The 19,183-nt window shown below is 45.0% G+C and overlaps 1 protein-coding gene across 2 annotated transcripts in view; it reads right to left on the bottom strand.

The window, feature by feature from the left end:
* Positions 1–19,183, bottom strand: part of col9a3 (collagen type IX alpha 3 chain) — an 81,462-nt gene that overhangs the window by 12,726 nt on the left and 49,553 nt on the right. For both annotated transcript variants that reach the window (XM_033041686.1, XM_033041685.1), the window contains exons 23-29: positions 15,782–15,835; positions 12,042–12,113; positions 10,317–10,352; positions 8,679–8,723; positions 6,542–6,574; positions 2,416–2,562; positions 1,090–1,144 (exon numbers count right to left, since the gene is read on the bottom strand). In XM_033041686.1, the coding sequence (XP_032897577.1) occupies positions 1,090–1,144; positions 2,416–2,562; positions 6,542–6,574; positions 8,679–8,723; positions 10,317–10,352; positions 12,042–12,113; positions 15,782–15,835 (442 nt within the window). The remainder of the gene's footprint in view (positions 1–1,089; positions 1,145–2,415; positions 2,563–6,541; positions 6,575–8,678; positions 8,724–10,316; positions 10,353–12,041; positions 12,114–15,781; positions 15,836–19,183) is intronic.

The following is a 19,183-nucleotide window of genomic DNA, read 5'->3' as shown; positions in this document are numbered from 1 at the left end:
AGTGATACTGTTAGTGGGATAGTAATAGCTTGCATTCAGAACATGTATTAAAAAAATCGTACCATGTGTGCACATATTACCCATTGTAAATGGGCTCCACATAAGATAGGATAGCCATGTAAACTTGTCCCTGGGCAATGCCCTTCCTCTGCACACAGGTCTTATACTGCACAGCTTGCTAAAAATATAGCAGCAATGAATTAGCAACTGGAATGGGCCACCTGCCCCTCGAGCTTGCCCTGTCAAGTAGTTGCAATTGCAAGTGTGAAGATTAGACTTTTATGATCAAAATAATGGCTGAAGATACTGGCTCACTTATCTTCATTAATGAAACAACTGCTGATGGTAGTAGCGTAATGAATTCTGAAGTGTATAGACACATCCTATCTGCTCAAATTCAAACAAATGGCTGGCGGTTCATTCCACAGCAAGACAATGATCCCAAACATACTGCTAAAGCAACAAAGGAGTTTTTCAAAGCTAAAAAATGGTAAATTCTTGAGTGGCCAAGTCAATCACCTGATCTGAACCCAATTGAGCATGCCTTTTATATGCAGAAGAGAAAACTGAAGGGTACTAGCCCCCAAAACAAGCATAAGCTAAAGATAGCTGCAATACAGGCCTGGCAGAGCATCACCAGAGAAGACATCCAGCAACTGGTAATGTCCATGAACGCAGACTTCAAGCAGTCATTGCATGCAAAGGATATGCAACAAAATACTAAACATGACTACTTTCATTTACATGACATTACTGTATCCCAAACATTATGGTGCCCTGAAATGGGGGGACTATGTATAAACATTGCTGTAATTTCTACATGGTGAAACCAAAATGGATAAAAATGGCCTTTATTAAAATCTGACAATGTACACTTTAACCACATGTGATTTATTTCTATTACAAATCTCAAATTGTGAAGTACAGAGGCAAATAAATAAATGATGGGTCCCACACATTATGGAGGGCACTGTATATCCTACATTCAGTATCACTGAACCAGATTGGTTATTAACACTGTGCTTGGGTACTTGCTGTGCACAGATTGGACATTCTGACGTTATGTGAGACATGCATGGTTAGACTCACCGTTGATTAGACCTTGGCAGAGTTCCCGGATCTGCTGCTCACTTGCTTGCTTCCCCTGTAGGTCATTGAGAAAAGTGTAAAATAACCAGCGGTCATCAGTAAAGGGAGGCACAGTGGCACAGCGGTAGAACCGCTGCTTTACAGTGCAATAGACTCGGGTTTGATTCTGACTACACAAACTATCAATCTCCACTTGAAACATATCCAGCGGTAGAGCTGCTGCTTTGGAGTTTGTACGTTCTCCCTGTGGCCGTGTGGGTTTTCTCTGGGTGGTGCGGTTTCCTCCCAAACTCCGAAGGCGTACAAGTTTGCAGGTCAATTGGCTGACTAAAGGATGAGGGGGACCTCATTGAAACTTACCGAATAGTGAAAAGCCTGAATAGCATAAGCGTGGAGAGGCTGTTTCCACAAGTGGGAGAGTCGAGAACCAGAATAAAAGGATGTAGCTTTAGAAAGGAGATTTCTGTACTCAGAGGGTGGCAAATCTGTGGAATGAATTGCCACATATGGCTGTGGTGGCCAAGTCATTGGATATGTTTAAAGTGGAGATTGATAGGTTCTTGATTAGTAAGGGTGTCAAGGGTTATGGGGGAAGGCAGGAGAATGGGGTTGAGAGGGAAAGATTGATCAGCGATGATTGAATGGCGGAGTAAACTTGACGGGCCGAATGGCCTACTTCTCCTGCTGAAGAGCAATTTAAAAATAAGTATGAGAATTTCAGAGGTGAGGAGAAAGGGGAAGCTTGAAGATCTAAAGATATAGAGAAGGAGATGTGGGGATAGCTTGGGCTATCACAGAAAAGTAGGGTGAAAGGCCTCTTTCTCTATTATGGGATTTAATCTTGACAATGGAGGTGGACTGATGACTGATTTGATTGATTGAAAGATACAGCATTGAAACAGGCCCTTTGGCCCACTGAGCCCACACCTACCATCGATCACCCATTCACACTAGTTCTATGTTATCACGCTTTATCATACTTACACATTAGGGGAAATTTACAGAAGCCAATTAACTTACAAACCCGCACATCTTTGTGATGTGGGAGAAAACTGGAGCACCCGGGGAAAATCCAATGCGGTCACAGGGGGAGCGTGCAAATACTACACAGACAGCGCCCGAGGTCAGGGTCGAACCCGGGTCTCTGGCGCTGTGAGGCAGCGGCTCTACCAGCTGCCCCACCATGCTGCCCCTGAGGGGACTTTATCAGAAAAGCCTCTGTGCAACACAGGTGGGCTTATATTCTGCTTATCAAATGATAACAGCATCCGTCCCAAGCCTCTTCCACCCCCCCCTCCCCTCACTCCCCCTCTCTTGATTACTTACCGGAGGACCTTTTCTTCCGGTTACTCCAGGAATACCGGGCTCTCCGGCTGCACCCATTGGCCCGTGTGTGCCTGGAATTCCATCTGCTCCAGTCATGCCGGCTGGCCCACTGTTGCCTTTGGGACCCACTACACCACGAGGTCCGGGCTACAGAGCATTGGGAAGAGCATTCAAGAGCGCTCAACTGACATATGTAATGAAAACTGAACAATAATATTCTTACTTGGGGAGCAGCTTAACTGATCTATAAACACAGTACTCATAAGTATATACTGCAATAGAGAAAAGAAATTCAATAAGTTGAAAAAAAACCAGTATTAGAGCAAAAAAGACCGAAGTCTCTTGTGCAACCAAGACAGATTATTGTTCATAATTAAACTGGTGCTTGTCGTGTTCAAGAGTCTGGAGTAACTCAGCAGGTCATGCAGCATCTCTGTAGAAAATGTCCAAAGAAAGGTCCCGACCCGAAACGTCACCTACCTGTTTTTCTGCAGACATGCTGCCTGACCCACTGAGTTATTCTAGAACTTTGTGTCTATCTTTGGCATAAACCAGCATCTGTAGTTCTTTGATTCTACTGATTACAGAAAGGTCAGCCCATGTTCCCTGGAACCTGGTGAAAGATCCAAGGACAAGGCCACGGACAACAAATTAATACCAGAACGTTGACACGAGTTAAGGGGCTGCCCCACTGTACGAGCTAATTCAAGAGTTCTCCCCAGTTTCCCCTGATTTGAACTTGGGGAATTACCGTAATAGCCACTCGTAGGTACTCGGGGCTCTCATGGACAAATACAAAGGACTAGAGAATATAACTTTAAGGTGAGAGGGACAAAATGTAAAGGAGATGTGCGGGGCAAGTTTTCTTTACACAGAGTTTTTTTCAACATGTTGAAAAGTCTTCACGAGTCGTCACGAGCTTACCACGTTTGCGGAGTATCTGCCATTAGCGTTACGAGCCGCTAAGAGACGTTCCGAGCTCCGACGTACCCGCTACGTACATTCTACGTGCTTACCACAAGTTTGATTTTTTATAAAACTCGGGAGAGCTCTTGAATTAGCTCGTACAGTGGGACAGCCCCATTACTGGACTAATGGGAAGAGTTCAGGACCACTGATCCACAGACAAGAGTTTAAATCCCATCACAGCAGAGAATTTAGATTGAAGTCATTACAGACATGTGGAATTAAAGCCACCTTTTGGTAACAGTGTTCAACTGGGTGCAGTGAAAACACAAGAGCTCTGCATTATCCCTCGGTGAGGTGAATCTGCCATCCTCACAGTCTACTTCATATGTGATTCCTTACCATTGATTCACAGGTCACTGCTCTGGCAGTGACATTCACACCCCGAGAATAGATAAATAAGAAAAGGAAATAAAGATTTCAACATGGTCATTTTTTTCTTCGCCTGTCCATCTCCCACACTAAGGCAGTGTGGGTTAGACACATGTTGTAAATCCCCAAGAATAATGGCTTGGCTCCCACCCCAAACACAGGACACATTGGTTCTTCTCAGAGGACAAGGCCACTGACTACCCTTAATGTCCACCAGCTGCCTGAATATTGAGGGTGAGCAGAATGGGTCACCTTGGCTGCCTGATTACCATCCATTCAAAGTGACACTCTGATGGGTGGTCCGTCGGTCTTGTTGAGGCTCAAGAGTCTGCAGATGCTGGAAACTGCAGCAAAACACAAAGTGCTTGAAGAATTGAACAGATCAGGCAGCATTCGTGGAGCAAAATGGACAGATAACAATATGGGTCGAGAGGCTTCATCTGGACTTTGTATCTTCCCCTTTGCCCTACCTATTGTACTTGAGTTTGACGTGATTGTATTTATACATAGTATTATCTGATCTGCTTGGATAGCATGCTATACAAAGTTTTTCACTGTACCCCGGTACACGTGATAATAATAACCCTAAATATAAAATAATGAAATGATAAACACTAATGAAATCGAGTAGAGATCACCAGTATAAAGAGATGAGGTGCATTGGTGGGGCAAGGTCTAGCAGGCAGCAGGTGGATGCAGGAAAGGAGCGGTTGATGGGCAGATGGAGTTGGAGGCAGGGACAGACAGAGAATGTGACAGAGGCTGGGAGATGATGTGAAGACCTACAGTGCATTCAGAAAGTATTCAGACAATCTTTTCCCCATTTTGTTACATTACAGCCTTATTCTAAAATGGATTAAATTATTTTTTTTATCATCAATCTACACACTCATAATATAAAAGCGAAAACAGGTGTTTAGAAATGTTTGCAAAATAATTCAAAATAAATAACTGAAATATCACATTTACATCAGTATTCAGACCCTTTGCTATGACACTCAAAATTGAGCTTCGGTACATCCTGTTTCCATTGATTATCCTCGAGATGTTTCTACAACTTGATTGGAATCCACCAGTGGTAAATTCAATTGATTGTACATGATTTGGAAAGGCACACACCTGTCTATATAAGGTCCCGCAGTTGACAGTGCGTGTCAGAGCAAAAACCAAGCCATGAAGATGAAGGAATTGGCCGTAGACCTCCGAGACAGGATTGTGTCGAGACACAGATCTGGGGAAGGGTATAAAACAATTTCTGCAGCATTGCAGGTCCCGAAGAGCACAGTGTGGCCTCCGTCATTCTTAAATGGAAGAACTTTGAAACCACCAGGACAACCATCATAGAGCTGGCCGCCCGGCCAAACTGAGCAATCGGGGGAGAAGGGCCTTGGTCAGTGAGGTGACCAAGAACCCGATGGTCACTCTGACAGAGTTCCAGAGTTCCTCTGTGGAGATGGGAGAACCTTCCAGAAGGACAACTATATCTGCAGCACTCCACCAATCAAGCCTTTATGTTGAGTGGCCAGACGGAAGCCATTCCTCAGTAAAAGGCACATGACAGCCCGCTTGGAGTTTGCCAAAAGGCACCTAAACAAGATTCTCTGGTCTGATTAAACCAAGATTGAACTCTTTGGCCTGAATTCCAAGTGTCACGTTTGGAGGAAACCAGGCACCGCTCATCACCTGGCCAATACCATACCTATGGTGAAGCATGGTGGTGGCAGCATATGCTGTGGAGATGTTTTTCAGCGGCAGGAACTGGGAGACTAGTTAAGATCGAGGGAAAGATGAATGGAGCAAAGTACAGAGAGATCCTTGATGAAAACCTGCTCCAGAGCGTTCAGGACCTCAGACTGGGGCAGAGGTTCACCTTTCAACAGGACAACGACCCTAAGCACACAGCCAAGACAAGCAGGAGTGGTTTCGTGACAAGTCTGTGAATGTCCTTGAGTGGCCCAGCCAGAGCCCGGACTTGAACCCGATCGGATATCGCTGGGGACCTGAAAATAGCTGTGCATCGACGCTCCCCATCCAACCTAACAGAGCTTGAGAGGATTGCAGAGAAGAATGGGAGAAATTACCCAAATACAGGTGTGCCAAGCTTGTAGCATCAAACCCAAGAAGACTTAAGGCTGTAATTGCTGCCAAAGGTGCCTCAGCAAAGTACTGAGTAAAGGGTCTGAATACTTTTGTGAACGTAATATTTCAGTTATTTATTTTTAATTACTTTGCAAAAATTTCTAAACACCTGTTTTTACTTTTTTATTATGGGGTATTGCGTATAGATTGATGATTAAAAAAATGAATTTAATCTATTTTAGAATAAGGCTGTAATGTAACAAAATGTGGAAATAGTGAAGGAGTCTGAATACTTTCTGAATGCACTGTAATCTGCAGCTCTTTGTTATATCCACATTGCCTCACAGGCTCCGTCGGAGTCACCATATCTTCCTCTCCAAGACCCCATCTGCCCATCAGCCTCTCCTCACCTCCATCCACCTATCACTTGCCAGGTCTTGCCCACTCCTCCCCCTCTTCTTTACACTGGCTACCTCCACACTAACCTTTCAGTCTTAATGAAGAGCTCAACCTGAGACATCACCTGTCCATTTCCCTCCACAGATGCTGCCAGACCTGCTGAGTTCCAACAGCACTTTCTTTATTTACCAGTAGACCTTGTTTATGTTTAAGGGGAAGAGTAACATTGAAAACATGATGTATAGTGAGTTGAGCAATCCATCTGAATGCTTCCCAGTGGACAGTATTGACATATCTCTAGTGACCTTACCTCTCCCTTCGGTCCCTGACGTCCTGGTTGACCCTACAAGGAAGACAAACACAGTAGATAAGAATCACTTAGAACAATATCTTACGTCAGCTATTGTTTTAGACCAATGGCTTGTCAGACTCTGACTGTGGAGGGTCATTGATATGAAATTTTAACTACAACTCATTCATTGCGCAACACTATCTCTAAGTATACGTGGATTTAGGAGCATTGGACAAGGAGAGGTTGGACAAACGGATCGTTTTCACCGAAGGTTGAGGGGAGACCTGATAGAAGTTTATAAAATTATGAGAGGCATAGATAGGGTAGACAATCAGAACCTTTTTCCCCAGGGTGGAAATGTCAAAGGACTAGAGAACAGAACTTTAAGGTGAGAGGGACAAAATTTAAAGGAGATGTGCGGGGCAAGTTTTTTTTACACAGAGGGTGGTGAGTGCCTGGAACCCACTGCCAGGGATGGTGGTTGAGGCAGATACGGTAGTGGTGTCGAGACTTTGGATAGGCACATGGATATGCAAGAAATTGTGGAACATGGATTATGGGCAGGCAGATAAGAGTTGGCCTTGGCATTGTGTTCAGCACAGACATTGTGGGCCGAAGGGCCTACTCTTCTGTTGTACTGTTCTATGTATCCCACTCACGGGGCTTCCACTCAGACCTTTCCCACAATGGTCTTTTGAAATGGGAGGACATGAATGCAATACCCATCAATGTCCCTAAACACCTAACCAGTGCAAATGTCGGTGTGCACGACACTTTCCAGATGAGGGTACAATGTTCTAACACTCTGCATCTGTCACACCCAGTACTTGGATCAAGGTCCCTCAGTTGTGTTGTGTTCCCAGCTGGTACCTACTGCCCACCACCTTGACTCACAGCATAAAGCACCCAGCATCTCATTCTCCTGTTACACCAGCATCCCATCATCAGAATCTGCAGCAATACAATGCAAGCAATATTCCTGTACACTGTGGCTAAAATACTATCAAAACCAGCATTAATTATCATTATATCAGTAAAATGTCATAACCACTGTTCAACAGCAGCTAATTATATTATATCTGCAGTGCAATGGCATTGTTATATTCTAATCAGCATTTTATTATTTTTAGGGTTTTTTTTGTTTGTTTTTTAGAGACACAGCGTGGAAACAGGCCTTTCGGCCGTCCAAGTCCACACCAACCGGCAATCACCCTGTACACCTTCTATCCTACACACTAGGGACAAGTTACAATTTTACCAATGCCAATTAGCCTACAAATCTGCATGTCATTGGAGTGTGGGAGGAAACCAGAGCACCAAAAGAAAACCCACGTGGTCACAGGGAGTCACAGATCACAAACTCCACACAGACAGCACATCCAGTCAGGATTGAACCAGCGTCTCTGGCACTGCGCCAATGTGCCACCCTTACCGTAATTAGTCATTATAATTATTATACAGCCAATTTCCAATTAACACATCATTATCATATTATAACCAGTGCTTTGCTACCATAACACAAGCAACCCTTATTATCATAATGCTAACGTCATCTTATTATCAAATCACAACCAGAAATCATTGTCATATCACAACCATATGGACCAAAATGTGCTGTTCCAAATCATTCTAATTAGACTAAGATAGGTTGCAGAAATTATTTGTCAGATCACAATTTGAATCATGATCACATGCACAAGCAAATTATTTTATTAAAAGATCTGTAAGTCTTTTTCCGAAGCTAGAGGATTCTCAAACTAGAGTGCACAGGTTTAAGGTGAGAGGGGAGAGATTTAAGAGAGAGCTCAAAGGCAACTTTTTCCATTCAGAGGGTAGATCATTTCTGGAACAAGTTGCCAGAGGAAGCTATGGAAGCAATATAACTCCGAAAGGCATTTGGACAAATACATGGATAGGAAGGGTTTAAACAGGTATCAGCCAAATGCAGGCAAATGGGACTAGTCCAATTTGCCAACTTGGTCGGCATGGACACGATGGGTTGAAGGGCCTGTTTGTGTGCTGTGTAGCTCAATGACTCTTAAGACTTTAAGATTGCCCCCACCGGACATGTTATTAATGCCTGATGGGTGTGTCATACATAGGGGTCTTTAGATGTGAGCAGTATCATGCTCTGTATCTGTGTAATGCAACTTACCATGTCTCCCTTCTCCCCTGGTAGTCCATCAGACCCCGCAAGTCCCTGTAAAACAGCAAGTGAACAACACGGCAGATTGTTAGCAATCAAGTGAGAAGTCAGAACAGTTGGAAGTCGGGCTGAGAATGGTGGAAATGTCCAGCAGGTCAAAAGTTATTTGAAAAATGCCGACAGATTAGCTTGTGTCTTGTTGGGTTGGGTTGGTTTGGTTAGTGTTGTGTCTTGGTTGATTTATCTGCTAACTTTTAACCAGAGTTACATCTTGCACCATTTCTATTTCTAGAGACCAGAGAGGTAGACTCTTGCTCTCTATCCTCTTGCTGGGGATTTACAGAACTTTTTTGCTATTATTTCAGATTTCAAATACCTGCACAATTTACAGAACCTGCATTAAACTTGGGACAGAGTTTTCAGAAAAGAATGTGACAGTAAACAATACAAATTAGCCAACATTTGCCCTCCACAGGACCGAGCCACTTGACAGGCCCGTTCTACAATTTAATTGGATCATGACTGATTATTTTCAGTTAAAGGTAGACTAAAGGTTGGAAAAAAAATTGTTTTTGTTAACTCGAATGGGAATTCAGAATGAACCAGTAGGTTGAAGTGAGTGAATTGATTCTCAGTTCGTGTTAAAAGACCATATCATAGGAGCAGTAGGAGCAGCATTAGGCCATTCAGCCCATCGAGTCTACTCCGCCATTTATTCATGGCTGATCTATATTTCCCTCTCAATCCCATTCTCCTGCCGTCTCCCTGTAACCCTTGATGCCCTCAAGAACCGATCAATCTCCGCTCTTAAAAATACCCAATGACATAGCCTGCACAGCAGTTTGTGGCAATGAATTCCACAGATTCGCCATCCTCCGGTGAAAGAAGTTCCCTCCTCGTCTCCTTTTTAAAGGTACGCCCTTTTATTCAGAGGCTGTGCCCTGTGGTCCTGAACTCTCCCACTAGTGAAACCACCCTCTCAACATCCACCCCTTTTGAAATCGATTTCAGATTTCAAACACTTAGATGGCAAAGGTGCAGAAGGATATGGTTCAACTGCAAACAAACAGGAATAGTCTGGATGGGTTGCCTGGACATGGGGTCAACCTCTGTATGTACAACTCTGACTCTACAAGACCTTTCTGGTGAACTTTCTACACTTTCATATACAGGTTTGGAAACGTTACTTCAATGTATTACAACAGGATATGTGCATGGGGAGAGTTTGGAAAGTTCTACCCAAAAACAGGATCTCTTCCTTCAGGGAACAAGCTGGGATTTTGGCCCTTCAGCTGAGATCGACAACAGTAGACATAAAGAACTGAAGATGATGATTTACAAAAAAATTACAGAGTGCTGGAGTAACTCATGGGTAAGCCTATCCGTGTCTTCCAGAGATACTGCCTGACCCATTGAGTTACTCCACCACTTTGTGTCTTTTTTTCAGATAGACAACACATCCAGGTTGTCCCAGAGCATCCATGGATAGGAGACAATTTTCTAAAGGCTGTGATAAGGCGGGCAGGTGGGGGATGGATTATATGAGAGACACGTCCAGCGAAACCATATTGATACTTCCAGAGAGTTGTTCAACCAGAGATAGCAACAAGAAGTCAGTGGCTGAAGTAGCTTAGATCCTCTCCTTACCTGATTACCTTTGGGACCATATGGTCCAACAGGACCCTGGGGAGGAAAAAGAAACAAATTATTTACTGGTAGTGAAAAAATCATGGAGGCATCTAATTAGTTTAGTTCAGTTTAGTTTAGAGATACAATATGGAAATAGGCCATTCGGCCCACAGAATCCACACCGACCATCGATCACCCGTTCACACTAGTTTTATGTTATCCCGCTTATTCATCCACTTCCTACACACTAGGGGCAATTTACAGAGGCCAATTAACCTGCAAACCTGCAGGTTTTTGGGATGTAGGTGGAAACCGGAGCACCCAGAGGAAACCCACACAGTCATAGAGAGAACGTGTAAGCTCCACACAGACAACACAAGAGGTCTGGATCGAATCAGAGTGTCTAGCTCTGTGAACCAGCTGTGTGACTGTGTGCGATCCCACTGCTCTATCTAGGGCATTCATTCACTTCAACTATGTAAAATGAAGACTAATACATGTAGTAATACAGCAAAAAACACCAGTACAACCCAACAGTGAGTCTTACACCTTTCAACTACATTCCGAGGACTCCTTCTAGAGTAGCTTGATCCAGAGAACTCAAAGCCACTGGCACTGTTCTGGATCCCAGTCCAAGGTGACATCCAGTGAGCTTTCTCTTGGCATGCATTTGTCTACCACTTCTCCCTAATCTACACATAACAGTCAACTGTGTGCAGTTTGTACTTTCTATATGGAGTTTCCAAGTTTTCCCTGTGACCTGTTGGGTTTTCTATGTGTGTTCTGGTTTCCTCCCACATCCCAAATACGTGTACTTTTGTAGGTTAATTGGCTTCTGTAAATTGTCCCTGGTGTGTAGGATAGAACTAGTGTACTGGGTATTCGTTGGTCAGTGGTATCTCGGTGGGCCAAAGGGCCTGTTTCACTGCTGTATCTCTAAACTAAAAATATTTTCTTAAACTATGTGAGTTTAAAGATGTGTGTTACTTAGTCACGCTAAATCTTAACATCTCAGGGAAGAAGGGTTTGCTGGAGTTACTGTGTATAGGCGTTATAGGACCATTTGCCCAATTACCTAGCCACATCTCATTGGCAAACCTATCACAGGTTGGTGTGGGAACAGCTCTACCTACTTCAACTATGAAGTAACTTTAGGACCACAGGAAATTACAGAGTTAGAAATGGAGCCCAGTCCATCACACAGACCAGACACCCCACCATCGACTCCATCTACACCACGCTGCCTCGGTACAGCAACCAACATAATCAAAGACTTGTCCCAGCCTTCGTTCCTTCAACTCTCCACTCATGCCGGACAGAATTTAGTTTAGTATAGTTTGTAGATACATCATGTACACAGGCCATTTGGCCCATCAATCCAAGCCAACCATCGATCACCCGTTCACACTATTTCTCTGTTATCCCACTTTCTCATCCACTGTGCACATTAGGGGCAATATACAGAGGGCCAATTAACCTACAAACCCACATGTCTTTGGGGTGGGGGGGGAAACCGAAGCACCTGGAGGAAACTGTGTGGTCACAGAGAGAGCGTGCAAACTCCGCGCAGGCAGTGTTCGAGATCAGGATCGAACCAGGGTCTCTGGCGCTGTGAGGCCGCGGCTCTACCTGTTGCGCCGCCGTGCCGCAGCAGCAACTGAAAGTCGAGGTGTCTCACCACCCCTGTCCCACCACTGACTTCATTCACCGCTGCCAAGGATGAGGTAGAGTGATCGAACTTACCCTCTCGCCGAAATCGCCACGGATTCCCGTTGGTCCCGGCACACCAGGTTCCCCACTCTCACCCTTCTTGCCCTAAGGAGACATTCACAGTGTGAGGTACTGGAGCACTGAGAGGGGGCACTGGAGGGGAGGGGGCAGAAATGAGGAGAGGAGGGGCAGGGACAGGAGGGAGGTTAGGGAGGTCGGAAGGAGGAGAATGAGAAACAGGAAGGGCAGGGATCAGAAGGGATAAGTTTGGACAGCAAGAATGGAAGCAAAAGCGAGGGATGGCAATGCGAATTAACAGGAGAATGAGTGAGAGAGGAGAGGCCAAGAGGGAAGGAGATAGCAGGGTAGGAGAGGAGGGAGGGAGCACATGAAGGGATGAAGCAAGGAGGGATGAGGAAAAGGGAGAATTAGGATTTGGGTGAGTGCGAAGATCAGGGATGGAAAATGCTTGAAGTTAAGGAATGAGAGGAGAAGGGAGGGATGGAGGTGAGATGGGCAGAGAGAGGTGGAGAGAAGGACAGGGATGGGAGAAACGTAGTGGTGGAGGAGACGGTGAAAGAGAGGGGAGGGGAAGGAGAGAGGATGAGTAGTGGAGTCACATAATGATGGCCAGAGTTGAGGTTGGAAGGGTGGGGCGAGAAGGAGTGAGTGGATGATAGAACCGGTCAGTGGGAAGGGATGAGTTGGCGAGAAGTCCAAGGGAAAGCTCAGAACTAGAAAGGAAGAGGGAAAGATAAGATGAAGAAGTAAGGATGTGGCATGAAGCGCAAGGCAAGAGTTATTGCGTTCCCACAATTTTCCACAACTAAAACTTGCATGGAGAATATTTTTTATTATTGACAATACATTTAAACATGGGATTACCATCAGGATGTAAACATTGTCTAATCTCCCTCAGTTACATTTATGGGTGTGTAGATATGGGATGATCACCTTGATGGGGGTGTACTACAGGCCCCCAAATAAAAATTAATAAACATTACAAAACATTTAGACAGATACATGGATCGGACAGGTCTAGAGGGATATGGGCCAAACGCAGGCAGTGGGACTAGTGTAGATGGGACATGTTGGCCGGTGTGGTCAAGTTGGGCTTAAGGGTCTGTATCTACGCTGTAGACTGTAGGACTCTATAAGGAAACGTCCACTTGCAGAGAACATAGAGTAACCGCTATAAATGAGAACATGAGCACGACACTGCCCCCTAGAGGGGGAGGCTAGGGTGACAGGAAGGGGGGCCTTTTCCTCTTGCCTGCCCAAGATGGTATGGTCCTCGCTGGGGAGCAGCCCACTCTGCCTGGCCAGCACTCCATACATCCCTGACGGAGTTAGGGTGGTGAAGGCGACACATGGCGTGCTTGCCTTCGTAGGTCAGGGCATAGAGTGAAGGAGTTGGAACATTACAATGCAACTTTGCACAACACTGGTGAGGCCGTGCTTGGATTATGTGTGCAGTTCCGGTCACCAGAAGGACATAGGAAGGATGTGATTGTGCTGGAGAAAGCGCAGAGGAGATTCACCAGGTTCCTGGATTGGAGAACGTTGGTTACAGGGAGAGATTGGATGGGTAAGTATTGTTTTCCCTGGAGTGAAGGAAGTTGAGGAGAGAGACAGAAAGAGAGAGATGTAAGTCATGTTTTATACTTTGGCAATATAACAATGTTTTTTTATCATGCCAATAAAGTTTTTAAATTGAATTGAATTGAGAGAGAGGGTCAGAGACATACAGAGATAGAGAGACAGAGAGAGTCCATATCAAGGCAGAGGCAGAGGAAGAGACAAGGGAAGAGGCAGAGATAGAGACATAGACATGTACAGAGACTGGACAGAGACATGGACAGAGACACAAAGAGACAGAGAGAGAGATAGAGACAGAGAGAGAGACACACAGAGAGAGGGACAAAAGACAGAGAGAGACAGAGGGAGAGACAGAGAGTGAGAGAGACAGAGGGAGGGACACAGAGTGAGGGACACAGAGTGAGGGACACAGAGAGAGGGAGACAGAGAGAGGGAGACACAGAGAGGGACACAGAGAGAAAGAGACAGAGAGAGAGAGACATTGAGAGACAGAGAGAGAGACAGAGATAGAGAGAGAGAGAGAGAGAGAGAGAGACAGACAGAGAAAGATAGAGACAGACACCAAAGCAGAGAGAGGGAGCGACAAAGAGTGATAGTGACAGAGAGAGAAAGAGAGACAGAGAGGGAGAGAAAGAGAGAAAGTGTTTTATTGTCATATGTCCCAAAATGGAACAATTAAATTCTTACTTGCAGCAGCAGCACAATAGGTTTGTAAAACCTGATTGGTTTATAAAACTCTAAGGCACGGAAAGGGCAGATAGTCAGGGAGTCTTGCTTCCCATGGTGGGGGTATCACAAGTAACACGGCTTGGGTTTACGATGAGAGCAAGGAGTTTAAAAGGCAATTCATAGGCGGTAGAACTGGAGAGGGAAGGGGTTAGGAAGTGAGAAAATGGAGGGAGAGCACAGGGTGGAAACAAATAGAAAGGAAAATGGAAAGATATGGTGAAGACCAAAGGCTGGGGCAGGGAAGGTGCTGCAAACACTATATTTAAGAGATATTTTAGCAGGCACTTAAATAGGAAGGGCATGGAAGGATACCAACCTGATGTTAGCAAATGGACAATAAAGTTGGCATCGACATGGTGGGCTGAAGGGCCTGTTTCCCTGTTGTACTACTCTATGTAGAAAGAGGGAACTGCAGAAGCTGGTTTACACAAAAGGACAAAAAATGCTGCAGGAACAGCAGGTCAGACACCATCCCTGGAGAACATGCTTGCCTGACATTTCAGACCCGAAACGTCACCTATCCATGTTCTCCAGTGATGTTGCCTGACCCACTAAGTTACTCCAGCACATTGTGTCCTTTTGCACAATTCTCTGGCTTCTGGGAATCTGCAATTCCTCTCAGGACTGCAGGGGGAGCCACTGAACAGCAAATAGCTACGGTTGGTGTGATATCAAAGGCTGAAGTTGTTGGCCCAGGGTAGATCAGTGACTCAAGGTCCAGATGAAGGAAAACAGACTGGACTCTACATCTATATCCATGCTAAGGTGACAAGAGAATTACATAGGACTCTGATTTAAGACCAGTACACACCCTCCAACTGCAGTACTGAGTTTGTGCTGCATTGTCACTGCCATCGGTCAGGTGGGATCATTAAACAAGGATCTCCCCTGCTGTCTCAGGCCATTGTAACAGAGTCAAAGATCCCTCCGAACATTGGAATAGAGGGATCTCTGCCATTCCAATTTCATTTTGAAATCACTTTAGTAAGTTTGCAGACCTCATCAGAATTGGTGGAGTTGCGGACTGCGAGGAAGACTGTCAAAGGATGTAGCTGGATTTAGATCAGCTGCAGATGTGGGCGTAGAAATGCCAGATGGAGTTTAATCCCAGCAAGTGTCAGGTGCTGCACTTTGGGAGGTCAAATGTAAGGATAAAGTATACAGTTAATGATATAGACTCAGTGGACTGTTTCTATGTATTTTGTACTTATTGTACTCATATATGGCAATAATCTTACTGATCCGTATGAAAATAAAACAGAATCTAACAGCACCTTGGTACACGTGATAACAAGGGAAGCATTGAACCACTAATCATCACTTCAACCATTATCAGAAGGTTGTGGAATTTTGTCAAGCTCAAATGTGTGTTTCCAACATTGCAGCATCTCGTCAGTACTTCATTAAGGCAAGTGGTGAGTCTTGTTGTCTTGAGAGCCGCTTACCTGGTATCCTCTGCGACCCTGTACACCTCGAAGTCCAGGAGGTCCCATCTCACCCTGCACAGACCAGGGAAAGGAGACATGAGTGTTACAGCACCAAAGGTGAGCAGACAACAGCAGGTTACAGCAGCAGTACTACCGGACTTTATGGCCAAGTTAGGTCTATAACATTTAAAATAAAATTGGACTTGAAGGGTAATACCTGGTGACTCTTTTGTATGGAATCAGTGTGTTCTACTATCTTACACTCCAGTAATTTAGTTTAGTTTAGAGATACAGTGCAGAAACAGGCACTTCGGCCCACCGAATCCTCGCCTATCAGCAATCCCCACAAACTAGGACCATCCTACACACATTAGGGAAATTTACAATTTTTTCCAAATCAATTAGCCTACAAGCCTGTATGTCTTTAGATGCCGGAGAAAACCCACGCAGGTCACAGGGCGAACGTACAAACTCTGTACAGACCTATAGTCAGCGCCAGAACCTGGGTCTCTGGCACTTTAAGGCAGCAACTCTACCGCTGCGCCACCGTGCCGCCCTAACTTAGTATGTGACAATAAAGTACCATTGAACCAAACACAGCAAACATCAGGACAGCACTGTCCATTAGTATACAAGCAGGTACATACATATGTACTCACATCAGCCCAGAGAAGTCCACTCAGACATACTGCCTTAACAGAGTGGATGTGCAGACTCACCTAAACACACATCCAGAGGTATATATCTATGGGTAGGTTTACAGGTACAGACACACATTCAGCTGAACAAGGGCACAGGTATACTCGGTCATGCTCGAAAGTCATTATAGCAAAGCAGGGGAGCATTCGGCCCACTCTGTCCATTCTATCTCCCTAAAGTTCCATCCCTCTGCTCGATCCCCTCTACCACTGATACAAATTTGTTTTGAAATCAATAATCATCTCAACTTGTACCATTCTTGCAGGTAGTATGTACCTGGTCATTACCTCTTCATGTGTGCAAAAACCTCTTCTCACAGTCCGCCTAAACCTACCTGAACTCCCGGTTGCTAAACACCTTAACTCCGCTTCCCATTCCCACACTGACCTTTCTGTCCTGGGCCTCCTCCATTGTCAGAGTGAGGCCCAGCACAAATTGGAGGAACAGCACCTCATATTTTGCTTGAGCAGCTTCCACCCCAGTGGTATGAATATTGATTTATCTAACTTCAAGTAAACCTTGCTTTCCCACTCCCTCCCCCTTCCCAGTTCTCTGACCAGTTTGAACAGACATTTTATCTGTTTGCTTTGTTGTCACCTTCTCCTAGCTAACAATGGTCTATTCTACATTTTCCTTGATCTTCATCTCTTTTGATCTCTTACACTTCCTTATCTCTGTAATTCCCTCTCCCCTGACACTCAGTCTGAAGCAGGGTCTTGACCCGATATGTCACCAATTCCTTCTATCCAGAGTTGCTCCAGCATTTGGTGTCTATATTCGGTGTAAACGGCATCTGCAGTTACTTCCTACACCTATCCTCACACCTCCTCTGTATCACTTATCCCCCAAAATAAATCTCTGTCCATTAGTTCTTATGAGGCATTTACAAAGACATGTGGATATGCAGGAAATGGAGGGATATGGATCATGTGCAGGCAGAAGAGATTAGTTCAACTTTGCATCATGTTTGGCACAGACATTGTGGGCTGAAGGGCCTGTTCCTGTACTGTACTGTTCTATGTGTAGGAAGAAACTGCAGATGTTCGTTTACACAGAAGATAGACACAAAAAGCTGGTGAAACTCAGGAGAAAAGGAATAGGTGTCATTTTGGTTCGAGACCTTCTTCAGACTGAGAGTCAGGGGAGAGGGAACCGAGAGATATGGAAAGGTACAAAGAATAAATGAATGAAGGATATTGCAAAAAGACAAAGTCAGCAACAATGATCAAGGAAAGGAGGAGCCCACAATGGTCCATTGTTGGTTTGGGGAAGGTGATAACGAGTAATACAGACAGTGAAACACAGCAGGATGACAGTGAAACTAGTACGACGACTATGGTGACGGAGGTATGAAGAGACGGGATGCAAGGGTTCTGTTCTACGCACAAGGCAGCAAAGTCACACCCAATCCAACTGTAGCTTTGAATTTTATAATTAACAGTATGATTAAACGAAGGAATAAAAACTCTTCTTTTTACAGATAGAATTGTGTTTGGTGATGCCCCTCCACAGCTTCCCTTGACATTTTACAGTGTTGAAGGTGCTTAAATGTAAGCTGTTGTTGTAGTGTACCAGCACCACGAACGTCAGTCTGACTGGATTGTGGCTGCGTGTCTTGCATTCATCCGCTCCCTGCCAGCTTCAAGCCAGTTTCCGGAAGATTCCTGCAGGATCCCAGGTACTGAATGGAGTTTGTGTCGTTCACTGCACCAGAGAGTGGTGCCAGAAACCAGCCCTCCTCACTGGGACTGTGCAAACATCAGTCCCAAGCTGGGTCAGGCTACCTTGGAGCCTTCTGCAAGGAGTGAACAATAAGCCTTTGAGCGAGCGAGGGAGCTAGACAGAAAGCCCAGTCATTTCAACAACTCAGATTTACCAAGTCCCTTCCTGTAGGAGGGAGTGAAATATCTCTGGGATATTTAATTTCAATTACTTGTGAAAGGGCCACAGTGAAGGTGGCTGCATCTTAGTGTGTGCATTCCCCTCTCTACAGCAGCCTAAGCAACGGGTGAGGGAGGGGAGTGGGGGTAAATTGGGGACCCGGACAGGGGCAGTTGGTTATGAACTCTTAGCATAGAGATACAGCATGGAAACAGAAGCAGAACAGTGGCACAGTGGTAGAGTTGCTGCCTCACAGCACCAGAGAGCCGGGTTTAATCCTAACTATGGGTGCTGTCTGCACGGAGTTTGCACGTTCTCCCTGTAACTACGTGGGTTTTCTCCGGGTGCTCCAGTTTCCTCCCACACTCCAAAGATGTACAGGTTTGTACATTAATTGCTTTGGTATAAAATCAATTGTAAATTGGCCCAAGTGTGCAGGATAGTGCTGGTGTATGGGGTAATTGCTGATCGGTGTGGATTCGGTGGGCCGAAGGGTCTGTTTCCACTCCGTATTTACAAAGTTTTTATCAAGTCAAACGTCTAAAGGCCATTTGGCCCACCTAGTCCATGCCGACCGGCAATCACTTGTTCACACTAGTTCTACATTATCCCACTTTCACATCCACTTCCTACACACTAGGGGAATTTTTTACAGAAGCCAATTAACCTACATACCTGCACATCTTTGGGATGTGGGAGGAAACCAGAGCGCCTGGAGGAAACCCAGCCAGACTTGTTCTCTGGAATGTCAAAGATTGAGGAGAGTCCTGACAGAACGATATAAAACTGTGAGATGCATTGATAGGGTAGAACCTATATCCCCAGGATGGAAATATCAAA

This window comes from Amblyraja radiata, chromosome 23 (assembly GCF_010909765.2).
Source record: "Amblyraja radiata isolate CabotCenter1 chromosome 23, sAmbRad1.1.pri, whole genome shotgun sequence".
In the NCBI taxonomy this organism is placed as follows: Eukaryota; Metazoa; Chordata; class Chondrichthyes; order Rajiformes; family Rajidae; genus Amblyraja; species Amblyraja radiata.
The sequence above is the reverse complement of the archived record's forward strand: the minus strand, read 5'-3'. Positions and strand labels throughout refer to the sequence as shown.